Raw genomic sequence first — 19204 nt, 5'->3', positions numbered from 1 at the left:
CACTCTGGCAGATTTTCAGACACTCTGCTCACTCTTGCTAGCACACCTGTGTGTCACAGACAGGAAGAGACAACTCCTGACAAGTGCTTCTGTACATGTACAGTGAGACAACTGATTTCACCTGAAGTTGTAGTTTGATAGAGGAAGCTCAGGGTGGTACTAGTATTACTAGGCTGTGGGTATGGACACTCCACACTACTAATGTAAATCAGTACCATTCCCCTACTTCAATATAGTCTGTTTTCCCAATTGCACAACACATTAGAATCCTTTCTTAGAACCCGAAACAGTGTAGCTGTGTCATTCTTGCTTTAAAAATATATGCAAATGCCAAATAAATGTAATATATATTAAAAAACTAGATCACAAATTAAAGAATCCCTCAGACTCCTGTGTATCAGTCAGTTTTGCTGACAACATGAGCCATGTTTTTCCTTGTTGGTCCACCTACTCTTGACAGCTCTTCAGAGTAATGTTCATATATCTGTTTTGTGCTAGTATATACCACCCATATATACATCACTAAAGCAACATGCTTTGCTACCCATAAGGGAGACAATAGAGTACAGTGAGAGATATCCAACAACCCATGCAGTACAGTAAAGGATTTTGACAGCTCTAAAGTAATTTGCCACTTCTTTAACACAAACCTGGAGGATTAAAGATGACTACATCATCTAGCAACTTGGACATTTCTTGCTCCAAAACTGCAAGAGTAATCTTTCCGCTTTGTTCTAAGGTGCTGAGAAATTGAACCACCTGCCGAATGTATGCTTGGCATTTCAGTGTTGCATCCTGGTAACCAAAATTAAAGTCAATTAGAAAAGAAGTCATGCTTGGGACTCTTTCCACACTCCATAATATACAAAAACAGAACACTGCAAACAGTTACAGCTCAGATATACTGCAAAACCAGTTCAACTTACAAGGTGGATGTGACTATCCGAAGATGCACCAAAGCCTGCTGAGATTTTCAGAAGCTTTACTATCAGTTCAGCTCCAGCATCCTTAGCAAGGATAACAGAAGGAGGGTAGTGACTGTTGCAGTAGCTGATGATGCTTTGGTAAGATGAAATGCCCACCAGCTGCCAAGGAAGGGAACTGGTCTGTCCAAGAAGATTTATGAGTGGCGATTCCTGAAGATTCAAAGACATCAGTCTAAGCTCCACCTTTATTGTCTTAAACTAATATTCACAGTACTCAATGTCAAAAGGAAGCCCAGACTCCAAAATCTGAAGGAGACAGAGCAGAAACCTCACAGAAATAGATGACAACTGGGAGTCTGTCTGAAAAGTAACTCCTTTTTTAAGCAGTAAGCCAATACATCTACATCAACTCTAGCATTCACATAACGGACTCAGACTGCTGCAGCAGCTCTAACATATTATAGAATAAACAAACACTGGAATTGTGCTGATGGCAAACACTACCTAAAGACCTCAAAGATCCAAAACTAACCCAAATTAGACTACATCAACAAGAATATGTCACTAGTGCATCAAGTACTTCTCATGTCAGTCATGTAGGGCTGAGAAAGTTTGAGATTTAGGTCAGGATGTCACAGGAGTGTTCTGGGAAGTAAAAAACAAGTGACAGTGTCAGATTAACACACTGCTGGAGGCTAGGAGGGAATTCCTGAGGCTGACTCATACAGTGTACAAACAGGTATATTTTGAAACTTGAAAAGCTTCTGATAAGCAAACACATTCAGGTCAAAGCACGTGAACTCTGGTAATTTTCCTAAGCTGGAATCCAATACTGATCAAAAGCTGCTGGTGGCATCTCGACATAACATCATGTCATGCCACAGAGGAAATAAAAAACAGAAGATGCTACAAGTGGTGGAAAGCTGGAAGATGTGAAGCGGGATTTACTGAAGATTACCCAGCCCCTCTGGAAGAGTCCTCCAGAAGCAATGGGCCAATTTAGACTGTGCAAGATCAACCCACACAGAGGCGTTAACAAAAGCAAGGTTTGGACAGTTCATTCTAACACCCAGGGTTTCTCTTTCCCATCCCAACAATTCAGAAATACCAGAATGCAACCATAAATGGGAAAAGTGCTAAAGAATCAGAGTATCAAACTCCCTTTCAGAGTAAAATAAAAAGAAAACTCAACCTTGGATTCAACCAATGAAGTAATCTCTCCCCAGTAACTCACCAAAGAGTGACAGCTTCTTAAAGATATATCTGGTCTTCAAGACCTTACATGACTGTGACTTGTCATGGCAACACAAAGGAGTTAGGAGGGGAGCACTTTATGGTAAGAAATAAGTGTTTGCAAAAGCAGTTTGGAGTGGGGTCTCAACAACAGTTTTTTTACAACTTCTGAGAAAACACGCTCAAGAAGATGAATAAATATTTTCCTTTTAGACAGCTATGAAAATATATAGCATGATTTCAACCATGTCAGACTGAGGGACAGATATTTAGACATGTATTGGTTTTTAGTCCCGAGTCCTTGGAGCTGCAGCCCTGCACCAGTGGAACCCAGCTCTGCTTTAGATCCTTAAAGGATCAGCTATCCTGGCCCCATTTCAGACACAGGTACAATGTGCATCAGACTAGCTGCACTTAAAAATGCAGGACCAAAAATAACATTTTGCATGTTCCTGGAGAGAGCAGAGGGCTCTCGCAGACCCTGGGAGACTCATTTGTGGGGCCTGCTGATGCACAGAGACACAAATCCCTCAGGATTCAGACTAAAGCTGCTTAACACAACTAAGTTTTACCAGTGCTGAAGAGCCAGTTGGGAAACATCATGAACATACACAGTAAGAGAAAGAGCCAGGCATAAGCTTCTCACAAATGAACAATTCCTGACCATCCATTCACACATTCACATTTGCCACCCAGAAAAGGAAGAAAGGCACAGTGGAGATTCATGTGACTGGCTGTCAGAACAAACATGACCTGGTGAGCCTCCTGACTCCCCTCACAGCACCACAGCTGCAATGCACATGCACATACACACAGGTGCACACAACACTTACATGTATTACAGCTGTACATGTGAATTTATGCTAATGCTACCTCTCTTTTGCATGTGCTTTTAATTCAGCTTCTCCAAGAAAAAAGAAAAAGACATTTTAACTAAGGGTTGGACTGAGACTAGAAAGTTACACTATGCAGCATCCCATACTCAACAATGAAAGGAAACCCAGCAGCTTTACATATCAACAATTATTTTTTAAACAGTAATGAAACCAACACATGTATTTGTTCTTTCCAAAACCCAGTGTCATTTTCTAACTCCAGGAAACTGTCTGTATTTATTTGCTTACTCTTTACAGCACTACTGGATCACAGCAGCTGCAAAAGTTTCTTAAAATGAACAGTGGTTCTTCTTTTTTTCACAAAATTTGTACAAAATGCTTCACATAAGGAATTAGCGTTGGCCATCTCTGAAACACTATTCAGGATATTTCACCTATGCAAAAAACATTTTTCAGATAATAATTCTGCAAGTAAGAAAGAAGTCACACCCTGTGCCCTTGCTATCAAAGGATTATTCTAAGACAAACACATATCAACCTTTGCAAAAAATTACCTCTTTGCCTATCAGTTGTTCCTCCTTTGCCAACAGGACCATCATATACAGCAAACAGACAATCATGTTGTGAGTCTGAGGATGAGGGTTGGGATTCCAGGCATCTGAGAGGACACTGACCCAATTTATTTCACATAAAACATAACCCAAGAATAAGAAACAACTCTTGGGGCTGCCTCTTTCAATCTAGGAAAGAGAAGAGAAAAAAAACAGACACATAAAACAATGTAAGATATAAATACTTTCATACTTTTCAGTTCCTTAGCCAGCTATAAATCCAGCAGAGGATCAGAGAGATGCCATTTCTCCACAATTTTGTCCCCAACCAGAAGAGTTGTCTATTTAACTTTCTAAGCCCCTCAAGCAACCAGTATAGAATATCAAGCTACTACATGTCATACAGAAATAACATGTCATAAAGAAATAACCCATTGCAAACTCTAAGCTGCATGATTGCATCCATTTCTCTTCCCTCTAAGAGAAATTCAGAAGCTCTGAGCCTGTTTAGAACTGCATGAAGAACTTGTCCCAGACAGATAGGCAGTAAATTTTTTAACATTTCCACACCCATCTGCAGGTTTACATTGACTTAGACAACTAAATACATATTAAATATGTTTGTAGTAAAAGACACTTGCAGAGAGAGCAGTAACAAATTATGAAGTCTGCCAGCTTTACAGCTCCCCACAACTTGGTGTAAGACTCAAAAGCACTCCTTCACAAAAATCCATCACAAAATGAGCAGCTGTGAATGCTACAAACAAACCTTACAAGTCTGCTTGCTGGAAGAACTGTCTCCAGCACTCCAGTTACTTTTGAGGGCAACATTGGTATGAACTTAATTCAATAGATGCCATGTACTTACTTTGAAGAACTCTTCCATAAGCACTTGGTCTGGATGCATTTCCTTCCATGGAAGCCTTTTGAACTCAGTATGGAAAGTATAAAGAATAAACTCTGGCATTTTGGGGGCTGTGCAACACTCACAGTAATGCATTAGATGTAACCAGAGAGCCCCGTGGTGGTTTGGCAAAAGTTTATCTAGATTCAAATAAAAGAACTGAATTAACAACAGACAAAATCAGGGAAATCTTCATTATGGAAGGAAATCCAGTTTTGAAGATGAAAAACCAAAAATGCAAGTTACATTAGAATACATTTGTCATAGTATTCTATGACAAAAAGTTTTTAGATTTTTGTTCTCCAAATCAACAAGCAGAGAAGCTTAGGACTTCCTGCCCTTCCTCAACCTTTTGTTGCTGGACAATAAATTGAAGTTATAAAATCCTCCTTCCACATAGAACTTCTTTTATTTTTCACTGAATTGCTCTGGTTTCTTAAAAAAGACCTTGTGCTTCTCAATTTTTTTAAAACACACATTAATATGTTCTATTTATTTTTACAAGAAAAGTTTGAATCTAGATAGTTCCTAAAAGTTGTTAAAAAGTATTGTGAACTTATCTTTCCAATCCTATGCCCAGCTACACCCTGGGCACAACAAGCAATGCTAAACAGGACCTCAAAATGATCAGTTGTGCAGGTCAAGCTACCCTCAAGGCGAGCTGTTGAAGATGCGCATATGGGTCATTGTCACATGCTACTGTGTATGTTGTGTGGGAACAACACACAGACCTGTAATGAAGTCATTCACTTCTCATGACAGCTCATTTTGTTTTGCTTTCTTTCACATTAACTTTGTTTTCTGTCAAATATGCATTTATCAAGCACATTATCTACCCTTGCCAAGGAAGAAGAAAAATTTTTTTTAAAAATAAAAATCTGTCTTTTACAGATGGAATAAAGAACCACTGGTTCCTAGCAAACAAAATTCCCTTACATCCCACATCTCAATCAAAAATCTCTTTTGGTCTGATGGAACAGAACGTGCAGCCACATAACAACAGCACAGACTTCACCCACCTTTGAAGCTCTCGTGCATAAGCTTGATGCAATCTGTGAACAAACAGACCACGCTGGATGCCACAGGAGTGTCGCTCTCTAACCAGGGATAGCAGGGTTGGTTACTTAAAAGAAATGAAGCAATACAAATTTCAGTGCTGAGTTACCATACCTTAAACAGATCATAAACACTTACAGGATTAAAATATTCTAAAGTGTAGTGAATCAATATAGTAGGTAGCACACAGTAAATCAACATACTAGGTTTCATCAGTCCTTTCATTCAAACTCTTTAGGACTGCCCAGTTTCCTCCTTAGAAGAGGTACATAGTTTAACAACACACTGAATCATAGAATGGTCTGGGTTGGAAAGGAGGTTAAAGATCATCCAGTCCCAACCCCCTGCATGGGCAGGGACACCTCCCACCAGACCAGGTTGCTCCAAGCCCCATCCAAACTGCACTTCAATACTTCCAGGGATGGGGCAGCCACAGCTTCTCTGGGCAACCTGGGCCAGGGTCTCACCACCCTCACAGCAAAGAATTTCAGTCTAATGTCTCAACTAAATCTCCCCTCTTCCAGTTTTGATCCATTACCTCTTGTCCTATCACTACAAACTCATGTTTTAAAGTCCCTTCCCAGCTTTCCTGCAGGCCCCCTTTAGGTAGTGGAAGGTGCTTCAAGGTCTCCCTGGGGCCTTTGCTCCTCCAAGATGAACAGCCCCAGCTCTTGATTAAGAGGAGATTACTGTATATTTCATAAATTAAATACCAAAACACAGGGATTTATGAATACCAGCACATACCACCTACAGTTATCTTCTAATTAAATGCTGGAGATGTGTTAACAGCTAAAAAAACTTTTGGTTTTAGAAGAAAGTCAAATCTAAGTGTAGAACATTACAAGTAAGTCTTCATGAGAGGATAGCAGTACACAAGATCACCAAAGGGCTGATTTGGCCCAAGGTTTCTTTATGTAACACTGGCATTTGGGGTTGTATTTATTTGGCTTTTTTTTTTTTTTTTTAAACTAAGGAGTTACCAGTTTTACAGAAGATAAAAAAAGGAATCTTAGTTCTAAATTTGAGTGTTTCAGAACTAAGTGCAATCCACATTCTTCTCATTTCTGCTTCCTGACCAGAGCTTGGTTGCATTTCCTGTATTTAAATAACTACTCAATCCAAGCCTTGGAAAATTTGACTTAAGGAACTCTGTAATTAGTTCCATAATTGTTAGAATAAGATAGAATCCACAGTTGTTTAATGAAAGGTCACAATACAGTAATGAATTCAAAAAACCTAGATAACAATGAAAGCCAGTCCTTCCTCTAGCAAAAATTCATTTAATTTAATTTTGAAATGTAATATATACCTTGAATCTTCCTTCTCCAAAACCAGTATCCATGGTTTAAAGAGTCCAGAAATTACTGAATACAAGGACTGCAATGCTAGAAGAAAATAAAACAAAAAAGTTGCTTTTATCCCCCCCCTCATATTAGCAACAGTGAACACAATACAGTTTTCCAAACTTGAATAAAATGTCCTTTTCTGGATGATTCACACTTTAAAGCTGCATATACAAAAATAAAAGGTGTTCTGGCAATTTTCTCCAAATTGAAATCACATCATAATAAAATTCAGTAGTCCCTCATTCCCCAACCTCAGCTTAATACAAAAGATCATATTTTTCTTTGAAGAAAGTCTTCATAAAACAATTTTAAGCAAACTAAAACGTAAACAAGCTTCCCTCCAAGAAGCATAGATGGTGGCAAATAGCCACCAAGTAGCATCAGCATAACCTGTTCTCATCATTGTACAAGTGCAGAGCAAGAGGATTTTATTGTATATTTAAATGGTCTTTAACAGAGGAAATCAGAGAAACTGAGTGCCTGTTCTTAAGTAATTTCCTTTTAAGACACATTACCTGCTAGAGTTCTTTTACTGCCAACAGGCTCTTGAGCTAAATTGGCAACCTCACTGTCAATAAGTCGTTTAATAAGATACTCAATAAATTTATTCACTTCAGCCACATAAGGGCTCCATTTTGAAAACAGGCCAAAAGTCCTGAAGTCCAGTGAAGCCAGACGGAGTTTGCAGAATGATGTGGAAAGCCATTCTATTGTCTCCCTAACCTGTGAAAAGAAGGCAACTATTAATCAGCTACAGAAAGACTGCACAGCAGTGTTATTTGTCACTGATGAGCATCTGTTTCAGCTGCAAAACACAATAAATCAGAGAGGCACCCACCTGTTCATCAGAGAGGAGAATTTTTGCAGCATCCCGCAAGACGGGACTTTCAGTAGATCCACCTTTCTTGAAGTTTCCTGCTTCAGTTACTGACGAACCACATCCCAAAGCTTCAAGTGATGCCTTCCAACAGTCAGGGCTTAGAAGCTGGCTTGAAGAGCCTTAGCAGAAAAACAAGGGAATTAATTTGTGAAAATCAGAAGGATACTAATCTCTTTCTCAGTAAAAGTCAGACAATGTTGATACTAGAGCTCCTTACTACATTAAAACAATCAGACAAGGTTTGAGTTTGAAAATCCAGGTTCTCTCTAATTTCAAAACATAAGCAATTCAACCTTCCCTTTTGGCATCTATATACCAGAGAGTTTGACAGGCCCTTAGTACACACCTGGCTATATTAAGAGGCAAGTGCTGCCTAGGCACATGTGATTTGACAGAAAAGAAGTACGTTTGTTCTCATTTTAGTGGCACAGCAGATTTCAGGTAGCATCTAATGTCAACCAGGACATTTTCAGCAGATTTCGGTATCAGTCCCAGGTCCCCATAATTCCAGTTCTCAATTTGACATCGAGGGGTGCTCAAGGGCAAAGAAGTTGCATTACAGACAGCAGCATAATTATAAATTAGTAAGTGCTTCCACTAATAGAAAACTCTTCTCCGTCCTCCTACACTACATGGGCTGAAAATCTGCTGTCACTAAGGGGTGTTCTTTGGTCTACATACAAATGTTCTTTCTCACAAAGCTAAATACATTTAATAAAAATATATCATATAGAACTCAGATAAATGTGCATACAGGAACTTAAAATAACTCCACTGTATGGTGTTCATATCTTTAAGTCAGCAGAGCTCCATATGAAAGGCTTAGTATGCACCAATTCAGATACTCACTTTGCACGAACAATCTTAGAAAATCACTGTAGTGATCAGGGAACTGATACTGGAGAAGGTTAGTCCAGTGTTTGCAGAAGATATTAAATGGCATCAAAATATCTTCTTCTGGCTCAAGGCCACATGCATTGAGAGCCAAGTGAATAGACTCCAGAAGCTTGGTACGTTCAGCTAAAGGTGGCTTAGCAACACTCAACCATTGCGTAATGTCAAACTAGAACAGAGGAAAGGAAGCATTTTTAAGTAGAAGCTGTAACAGCCACAACACCTTCAGGAGAATGGAGAAATTGTCAGGAGGGGAAAACACCCGCAAGTTTTTATGTATCTAAGAAAAATAAATTATTTATTTGCACCTCATTAGCCCTAGCTCAAATCCAAGGTAACACTCTCCAAAGGCATATTCATTCAGCATATCACAGAAGTCCCTGAACTTATGAAACAGCCCTTAGCAAGTCTTCTCACAGAATCACAGACTGGTTTGGGTTGGAAGGGACATCAATGATCCTCTAGTTCCAACCCCCCTGCATGCGCAGGGACACTTCCTGCTAGACCAGGCTGCTCCAAGCCCCATCCAGCCTGGCCTTGAACACCTCAGATTCATAACAATGCATGTGAATTTCCACACTTCTGTACCACTGACAAACAAGCACTTGAAAACACTAGATGGGCTAATCTCTGTGGCCCACAAAATTCAAGTGGAGGTGCAAAGCTTTTGGAGCCTCTAGGCAATCTCTTCAGACCAAAGTCAGCAGGGACAAGGCTGATCACTGCCACTAAGGACAGATCAGTCATGCCCAAACCAGACTGCCTGCTGCTGACAGCTGTCAAGCCCTCTCTCTGTGTAACTAATACAGAGAATAAGAGCAACATCAAAGCCTCAGTATAATAGTAATTTCTCTGCTGCTAATACATGCAGACAATCTCATGCAGCCCTGAGAAAGGAGATGTGGAAGTCACTTGCTCTTACCTACCTGTGTGTTTTAAAACAGAGGTGCCAAACAGAGATGAAAGATTCAGACACTGTTTCAAAGGTTTTTGTTCTTTTTAAGATGCCTGGTTATATTGAGGAAAGCCTCTGCAGTTATCAGGCAGACAAAGCCTTTGAGAGCCTGCTTTAATTTCAAGAGTAAGAAAGCAAGCCCTAAGAAGCACATACTGATACTACCTGGGCTAGGAAAGGTTAGCTTAAGCTTCCCATTTCCTTTTTACTCCAGCCCCTCTTGAGTTTAAATAAAACACACACCACTCAAGATGAGCAAGTTAGGTCTGTAGATCCCATCAGTGTTAAAGCATCAGATTTGCACTTCTTTCTACCTTAGCCTAAAGCCACAGTCTTTAGGGAAGGAACACTAACAAACCAGACACAGTACTCCCACATACTTTACCTTTGTCAGCAGCATGAAGACAACATCACTGTTTTCCTCACTCAGAAAGGCCACAACCTTTTCATATAAGGTCACAAATTCACTGGGAGAGGCAACAGGAGTGAAAAAAGGGGAAAGGAGGGTACAGAGCCTCCGATTCTTCAGGATAGTCTGGAGGAGGTGTCTGCACTCTGACTTGGTCCCACTGACAAACACCTGAGAATAAATTGTGAATGGTGAGAAAAATGGCTCATATTAGAAACACATCTCCTCGCAGCATTGTGATGAGATAAGCTCTATTCTGGTCCTTCTTAAAGGGCAAGTTTTCTCAAAAACAAACTGGATGAGATCAACATCAGCTAAATACTGCTGTTCTATAAGACAGAATGTAAATAAATGTTTTTCTAGCACACTTCACAACAGCAATTGTGACCACATGTTATCTAAAAATACCTAGAAATACAATTTTTCTGATGTGATAGCAAAATAAAATTAACCCAGATTTCAGCAACCTTGTCTGATATTAGGAAAAAATTGAACAGAACAAGAGCTATAGAGAGCTTTTCAGCAGTTCAGCTCTTAGAGGTGCTTAAGGACAGCTGCACAAGGAAAGAAACTGTTATCTAAGAGATTAAAATAAACACCTGGACCCAAAGCAGAGGCTAAAGCTTTCTCTCAATGCATATGCATAAAGTCTTCCCCACAGTAAACTTTATTACCAACAACAAGCACCCATGCTCTCTACAAGCAAAATTCTGGCTATCTTCACAAAGACTATTGTATGGCTGTAAAGAAGGGGTATCTAAATAGAGTTGACAAGATACACACCAGACAGAAAGTGATTTGTAACAGCAAAATATATGCCAGAACAGTCTTTTATGTGCTGGAAGTACCCAAACTTCAGCTACCTGCCCAAAAAACTAGCCTACCTCAGCATTTAACTAACACAGGGAGGTAAGAACTAAGCAGGCATCTAGGAGCAACACTTTTCATTTTGCTTATATGCAAGCCTGAACTCCCCTAAAGACTGTGTAGAATGATAGAATTATAAAGGTTGGAAAAGACTTTTAAGACCATCCAGTCCAACCACTCCCCCAGCCCTGCCCAGGCCACCCCTGCCCCATGTCCCTCAGCACCACATCTACATGGTTTGGAAACCCCTCCAGGGATGGGGACTCCAGCCCTGCCCTGGGCAGCCTGGGCCAGGGCCTCACAACCCTGGCCAGCAAGAAATGCTGCCCAACATCCCAACTCACCCTCCCCTGGCACCACTGCAGCCCATCTCCTCTTGTCCCATCCCTTGTTCCTGGGGAGCAGAGCCCGACCCCCCTGGCTCCAACCTCCTCTCAGGCAGCTGCAGAGCCAGAAGGTCTCCCCTCAGCCTCCTTTGCTCCAGCCTGGACACCCCCAGCTCCCTCAGCTGCTCCTCCTCACACTTGTGCTCCACACCCTGCCCCAGCTCCCTTGCCCTTCTCTGGACACGCTCCAGCCCCTCCATGTCCTTCTTATCCTGAGGGGCCCAGAGCCGAACACGGTGTTTGAGGTGTGGCCAGAAATTGTTATTATACAATTAGTCAAAACAAAAATATGATAGCAGCTTAGAAGTTAATTTTCAGGCTTCTGAATGCTTTAGACCCCAAATATCAGCACGCAGATGGAATAAACACTAGGTATCCCAAAATCAGAGAACAAACTCACTTGGCCTAGAATCTCAATGCAGGATGTGAAGAACTGCCTTGTGGGAGGATTGCGTTGAGTTTCATCACACACATATTCCACTAATGTAAAAAACAAACTAATTCCAACTTTCTTAATCGCAGGCATGGGCTGCACTTTGTAGATATTTATTAAGGCCCTGCAAAAAGAAAAAAAAAGCAGATTAGATTTACATATGCAAAATAATCTGTGACAATAAAGAATATATTGCCAATATATTGCCATGAGATGGGTATTTCTGGCTTCTAGAATAATCAAGCATGGATTCACAGAATCACAGCATAGTTGAGGCTGGGAGAGACCTCTGGAGAACATATGGACCTACTGTCCTGCTCAAGCAGGGCCACCTACAGCTACAGCTAGTTATGCAGGCCTATGTCCAGGTGGCTTTTGAATATCTCCAAGAATGGAACCTCCACAGCCTCCTTGGGCAGCCTGTGTCACCCCTCTCAGGAAAAAAGTGTTTCCTGATGTTCAGAAGGAATCTCCTGTGTGCAGTTTGTGCCAACGGCCTCTTGTTCTGTCATTGGTCACCCTTAAAAAGAGCTTGGCTCCATGCTCTTTGCACTCTCCTTTCAGGTATTACTATACACTGATGAGAAACCCCTGAGCCTTCTCATAACCTGACTGAACAGTCTCAGGTTTAGCTCAACTATTTTTTCTGCCTGAAATGGGTACCTCCAAACCTTAGAAAGTCTCCATAATTAGAGTCAGAAACTTATTTTTTCCACAGTATAGTTCCAACAGATTATTTATCCCTCAAATCATGTGCTCATCATGTTCTTAGGCCACCTGAACTACATTTGTACTGCAATAAAATTCACCTCATTTTACTTAACAGGCTCAGCAATAAAAGGATTAAAACAGAAACAGTATTTTCTTGTGTATTGCCAAAAAAATATTTATTGAGCTGAAAACCCTATCCTCATCAAGTCAGAATTAAACATCTAAGGAACATGCAAATCCACAGACATAAATCCCAGGAACTAGCTCATTCACAGAGTTTTTCAGATTAATGATCAAGAATGAAGGTGTAGAAATAGTAACCAAATATTTTTACTTGTACAGCAAGTACAGTCTGTAGGAAACTGATTACACAAAAAGAATCCCAGCAGAGATCTGAAAGATTAAAAGTGGCATTGCAAAACTGGACCTTTGAGGTGAACTATAAAAGGTCCTCAAGAGGAACAGGGCCTTGGACTAATCTGCTTATTAACCTTCAGGAAAAAAAAAAAAAAAAAAGTGGTATTATATAGTCCTCTCCCACTGCACAATTTTGTTTCATATATTGAAAAGTTACTTCAAACCATAATTCTCTATTAAAGAACTGTGTCCTGTACTGTAGCAAGAAAAAAAGTAGGGAGAGATACTGAAAACATATAGTTTAGCCCATGGCTGAGACAGCTGTGGCACAAGTTTGACACTACCTAAAATTCAACGTAGCATCCCTGTCACCCCTTGAGGTGCTTTTGCAGGGTTAGAAGGGCTATCCTAATACAGACTACAATAGATTGAAGCAGCACACAATACTGTGTGCCCTGTTGAGGCTGAATGACCTTTTAATAATACAGAGTTATTTCTTTATACATCTGTGTCACAAGCACACAGGTCCCAGGTCAGCTCTGTCGTTGACTCAAGCTGAGAAGCATTACAAAAAAACCACACAAAGAGGTTCCACATTTTAACTCTGCAACATATTAAAAAAAGATACAAACCACTGTCTGAACAACGTACGTTATGAAATTCTCCACATGAACTGCTGCCTCCACAACACCCAGAGAAGGTGGCTTTGTAGCTTCAGCCTGCAGTTGTCTCACTTCTTTACGCAAGGCATGAAGCTGCTGGCTCACTGCTTCGTTCTTGTGTTTCCCTTCAAACTGAACAACAAAGAGACACAAGTCATGTCTGAATAATACATTTTGCTAACACTCTCACATGTTGCACTATTTCTAAAAATGAAGTAGCACATGATGTACTAAATGTGATGAAAACTCAGGATTAAACCATCTATATTCACAGCTCTCCTCTAGTACATCATTCCCAAGCGCACATCCTTGGTCGAGTTCCTATTTAATTATCACATACTAATATAAGTAACACCTTTTATGCAACACTTTTAAACTACAACGATTGATACTTAGAGAAGAAGTTAATGTACCAAGCAACATGGGAATATTTCCACAAAAATTTTCATGCTTCTATTCTCATCAGTGAGCAAATTCCCACATTGGGAAGCAGCTTATAATGGATGCTATGAGCAAAACAAACTTTAAGCAGCAACTTATTCTTCAGCTGTTGATGTATATCGCTTTTTGAACATTATATATTACATATTTCAGGTAACTAAGTGACTACGGATTTACTTGAGTCAACTGTTACCAGCCTTGTAACCATTCAGTCATTTCTCCTTCATGATCCACCTCCAACAGCCCCAAACAAGAAATGATGCCATGCCTCTAACCTGGATTGCTACAAGAGCTGCTCCCTGGCAGCTTTTATTTGATGTTCCCCGGCACTCCAAATGGAGGGTGATCTGCTCTTCCCGATTGACATAGAGCTTAGGTACTGTGTCCAGTATTTCACTATTAAGAGCAACGTGCTGAGATTCCCAGAGAGCTGCAGTTCTGAAAAGCATTGATTAATAAAATTACTATTGAAATCAGTAATGCTAAGTACCTGCAAGAAAGACAAGACAAATATAATGTGTCACACAAAAACTTGTAAGACTTTCGTAGAAAACATGAAGGGTTATGAAATGAAATTGAGTTCAAAGTAATAAACAAACAGGTTCATAAAAACAAAAGAACTCAAGCCTGCATGAGGTTTTTTTTCTATATGACAACCTGGGAAGGAAATACACCAGATCACCCCCTGCAGGAAATGCAGTTTTCTTTCAGACAAAAAAAAAACACTGTGGGATGATTCAGTAAACAAAAAAAGCCCACCTAAAATTGCTGCTGGAATTGTTTAGACTCCTCCTCTCTTGGGCTTACTAAGTTTTGTTCAGGTAAATTACTACATTGGGTGAGAACAGCTACAGATTCATCAGCTGTGTTTGAAAATAATTCAGCTGGATTCTCTTAAAAGGAATATTAAAAACAGAAAGTCTCTTTCACTCATGATGGTAACACTCCCAGAAATCAGATTTATCCCATGGGGGTTCCAGTGTTTCACACTGCAGATACTACATTAGTGCAAAAGGGTAAACTTATTGCCAGCAAATCTAGGCTAAGGGAAGGCTTCAAGAACTATGCCAAATGAGAAAAGAAAAATGTAGAAGTTAGATGTCATCTGATGTAATCTCAGTCATTAGGTAAGACCTGTGTAATCTTATCTTAAAGAAGTGGAATAGTAACACGATAGCAAAGAAGAAAAAAAAATGGGATAAGCAGCAGAAGTGAAGTATTGACAGTCTTGTGCCAACACCACCAATGAGGCTGCTGAAAAGGGCACCTGGAGACACTACTAGACACACTGGTGAGGCAGGAGGAAAAGAGTTCTGTCTTACTTGGCATGTCGCTGCAAGATGTTAAGGTCCACACGCATGAGCTGAACTGCTTCCTTCTGACTTACTAGGCTGGCAGAGGAAATAACTGGCACAGGTGCTTTCATTGTCTGGAGGGGAAGAGGAGGCTTGGGAGTATCAAACTTCTTCAAATTATTCATAATCCTCTCTTTGGCTAGAAAAGAAAGCAGAAGCAAGTTTTGTCACTAAGAAAAGGTTAGGAGAAACAGAACAAAACATTGTATGTTTGCATGAAACACTTTTAGCAGCAGACAACTACTTGTCAGGACTCCTCCTTTTTTAAAAAAAAAAATTAAAATGTAATGCATCTTCCTCGATTTTTTGACAAAGTTTATTTCACATAGCTTTCATGACCAGCTGCACACAGCATTAAGATCCAAGGCCCCATTCCTTTTTTCTTCTGCCCTTCAAATTTTCCTCTTCTCATGCCATTTATCTCCTCATCTGACAGAGGCTCCCAGGCCCAGTCTGCTAAGCCAAATTCATCTTTCTTCCTACAGTTCATCTCTAGTCTTGTCAGCTCCAGTTCCTCCCCAAAGAGCAGCCTCACTCCAGGTCAGCTCTCTCCTCCTGCTGATTCCCATGCAGTTTTTCTGCTCAGTGCCAACTCTCCTATGAAACTATTCCAGTTTCCTTCTGTTCCTTCTCTCGTCTTTTTTTAATCATCCCCCCAGAAAATCCAGTCTCACCATACCCTTCATATATGTACCCTGACTATTATTCCATTCTGTGCTGGAAGAACGCTTTCACCATGCCAAGGTGAACACTGGGAACAACATCTGAATACCAGATAATCCTTCTGCTTTCAGTTACAGTGTTTTGTGCCTTTGCTGGCAGTCATCTCCACCTAAACCTTATTAAAAAAAAACAGCCTCTCTGGAGCATGTCCTGTGCAGGGGTATCCTTGGGGAGCTCACTCCTGGAGCTCTAGACACAACATGACGGGCTGTGCTGTGGCAAACTTTAAGCCAAAAACATTGACAGTAGCTTCTCACATGAGCATCTCAGTGAGAACACCTTGATAACTTGATGCAAAATACTGCACCCATAGAAAACAACCTGTATTAACATCTTTATTCAGAGATATCATTATGTTTCTAAAGAAACCAGTGGTTCAACATGCTACTTATTATCTCTGGCCCAGTTTCATTAACAATACTCTTATCTCTTACCTGATAAAGGGTTGGTGAAATCTGTTTGCCCTGCAGAAACACAGGTTGTATGTGATTCAAGCTGAACCTGCAGCCAAAGGTTTAGAGCTTCCTGAAACTCATAGTGTATCAGTTCAGCATTGACATACTCCATCCACAAATCCTAAAGCACAAAGTAATTACATTATCTTTCCCATTTTGGTCAGTACTAGCAAATCCATCCCAATAGCTGGGAAACCAAAGTACGTAAGAGTAGCCCCTGCAGTTTTAAGTCAGAAAAAATATTACTAGGGAAAAAAAAAACTATACTGAAGAAAAAAGCTGCAGAATTTTTACCATATATGCAGATAAGCCACTGAAAATCATTCCTGACACTTAGAGAAGAAACTTGACAAGCACACACAGCATAATTTCTAACAAATAAAGCAAGAGAATACAGATTTTTCAAATTCTGTTCCTAAAAAAGGAACACAGAGGAAACAGGCTTAATTTACAGTAGGCACATATGCAGAGGAATAAAAAAAAAAAAGCAGGCATAAGGAAACCCCCTTCCAAAATCTCTCATCTCTCAGGTTTTTTCATTATACCAACTCTCTAGGTTTACTGGACAGAATAATAAGCACTTCCCACTAATTTATACTTGAACAAGACATATTACACACTACCAACAAAAGAAGATTTCAGCTTCCAGTCTTTTTTCACTTAATGTTCTAACTTCAATAATTCTAAAAAAATATATATTAGAACATAAAAATAATTACAGAACAGGACAGAATAAGGACTGTGTTCTCATTAAGATATGCAAGAAATCTACTCTTCAAGTCCTCACTTACATATAAAGGAAGATAGTTTAGGATAGTACAGGATTTTTAAGAAAAAAGTCAGAGCTGTGAAGGTACCATATATTCTCTACAAATAATAAAAGCCAGTCTCTGCTTTAGAGGACCCACTTTAACAAGCAAAACAAATTTTGGATCCCAGATTACTAATGTCATTAGCACTTCACCTGCTGATTCTGCATGATTTTTGCAAGTCTGTGTGCATCATATTGCTTCGGTAGAGAAGGAATATATGTGTCTCCTTTCTGCAAACTCTCTTCTTCCAGCCATAAAACAAAAACATTACAAAGCCTGAAAAGACAAAAAAAAAGGAAAAAAAAAAACCACCAATGTGAACTTTAACTGTATGCAAAGCATATATTACACAGCAGTCTCATGGTGGGGTTTGGAGTTAGGCAACAAGTAACACTTCAAGTTGATAGGGCTCAAAACACAGATGTTTCTGATGGTTTGTGACTACTTTACTAAGTGTCAGTTAAAGACCAGCAGTGTAAAGAAGCTATTTAGAAAAATACGAAGGGTAGTAACAAAGTGTAATAGATCAGATTTTGACAAGGAAAACATTTATGCAAATTAGCAACCATGATCCAGGACTGGAAGCATCTCTTGTGGCAGGGAATCATATTGAAACCCCATTCAGAAGACCAACGAAGGAAAAAGAGAATAGATATGATATGAGCAAGTTCAGCTTCTCACCCCATGACTTCTCTAGACTGCTGGCTCTAAGAGCTCACTGCTGAGGGATATCTTTTAATTTCTTGCCAGACTCAAATTCATCACTACTTTACTCCCATCTTCTCTTCTGCTAAGACTATGCTTTAACATACATATATTTTCTCCAACTGGCATCACTCTACTGAGGGGCACCCCTTTCATAATCACACCAACCAAGCTTTCCTGATCAAATACAAGTAAAAACTAGAATACCATTAACTCTTTTGACGGTGATACTAAATATTACTAGCAAACTCTGGTTTTCTGTATCAGTAAAAAAATATTGGAAAATGGAAGTAGATGTTTTCCCTCTTGTCTAGGTGGTCTTAGACTTCCTGAGCATAAGATTTACTTGGTTCTATGTTGGAGCAGGGAACTCCTTTGAAAGAAAGACTGAAAATATTAATCAAGTTACACCCAGTTAAGTATCTCTGGATTATTTTTCACAAATTACCATCTAAGTTTCTAATGGGATAGCTAATTTTCTTCCTAGCAGCTGGCACAGTACTGTGTTTTGGATTTAGTACAAGAAGAACATTGCTAACACACTGCAAATTTACTTGTGGCTAAGTAATGTTTATACTAAGTCAAAGACTTCTCTGCTTCCCATGGTTTGCCAGCAAGGAGGTGAACAAAAAGCTGCGAGGGGACACAGCCACAACACTGACCTGAACTGATATTCCATACCTTATGATGTCATGCTCAGCATAAAAACCAGGAGCGGTTGGCTGCGGTGAGGGAGCACCACTTGGGAATGGGCTGGACATTCAGTAGGTGCTGAGCAATTTTGCTGTGCATCACTTCTTTTCTATAATCTATTTATTATTATTCTCTTCTTGTTTGCTCTATTAAACTGTCTGTATCTCAACCCACAAGCTTACTTTTTTTTTCTCCATCCAGTTCTCTCTCCCATCCCACAGGTGGGCCAGTGAGTGAGCAACTGTGGGGTGCTCAGTTGTCAGCTAAACCACAACAGTCTTTTTTGGCATCCAGCATGGGGTCCAAAGGGATGAGGTAACAACAGATGTGATCAGAGTGTCTTTAAACAGATTTGGTTTAAGTATTCATTGCATCTATTTAATAGTTGCTGGTCATAGCATTTATTTATTTGCTCTCAGACTTTCTATTAGACCTGTAAGATGTAACACTTCACTTCCTCCCTGCTGTGTTGGCTATCAGCTCTGGAGTCTAGATCAAGGGTATTACTCGGCTACAGTGTGTAACACTGACCCTGAGACTAGTTCAGTATCTGTTCTCAGCACTGCCATCACCTCCGTACTTCTGACGCCATCTCCTGGAGACTACTAGTA

General features: G+C 40.0%; 1 protein-coding gene across 1 annotated transcript in view; it reads right to left on the bottom strand.

The window, feature by feature from the left end:
* The window catches only part of EPG5 (ectopic P-granules autophagy protein 5 homolog (C. elegans)), a 57948-nt gene that overhangs the window by 7467 nt on the left and 31277 nt on the right, over nucleotides 1-19204 (bottom strand). Inside the window, exons 24-39 of the mRNA XM_010005034.1 lie at nucleotides 17348-17471; nucleotides 16363-16504; nucleotides 15173-15344; nucleotides 14126-14288; nucleotides 13399-13541; nucleotides 11647-11803; nucleotides 9970-10164; nucleotides 8585-8798; nucleotides 7694-7854; nucleotides 7371-7578; nucleotides 6819-6894; nucleotides 5470-5573; nucleotides 4415-4590; nucleotides 3550-3735; nucleotides 927-1136; nucleotides 651-795 (exon numbers count right to left, since the gene is read on the bottom strand). Of these exons, the coding sequence (XP_010003336.1) occupies nucleotides 651-795; nucleotides 927-1136; nucleotides 3550-3735; nucleotides 4415-4590; nucleotides 5470-5573; nucleotides 6819-6894; nucleotides 7371-7578; nucleotides 7694-7854; nucleotides 8585-8798; nucleotides 9970-10164; nucleotides 11647-11803; nucleotides 13399-13541; nucleotides 14126-14288; nucleotides 15173-15344; nucleotides 16363-16504; nucleotides 17348-17471 (2576 nt within the window). The remainder of the gene's footprint in view (nucleotides 1-650; nucleotides 796-926; nucleotides 1137-3549; nucleotides 3736-4414; nucleotides 4591-5469; nucleotides 5574-6818; nucleotides 6895-7370; nucleotides 7579-7693; nucleotides 7855-8584; nucleotides 8799-9969; nucleotides 10165-11646; nucleotides 11804-13398; nucleotides 13542-14125; nucleotides 14289-15172; nucleotides 15345-16362; nucleotides 16505-17347; nucleotides 17472-19204) is intronic.

This window comes from Chaetura pelagica, unplaced genomic scaffold (assembly GCF_000747805.2).
Source record: "Chaetura pelagica isolate M959 unplaced genomic scaffold, ChaPel_1.0 scaffold121, whole genome shotgun sequence".
NCBI classification, from domain to species: domain Eukaryota; kingdom Metazoa; phylum Chordata; class Aves; order Apodiformes; family Apodidae; genus Chaetura; species Chaetura pelagica.
The sequence above is the reverse complement of the archived record's forward strand: the minus strand, read 5'-3'. Positions and strand labels throughout refer to the sequence as shown.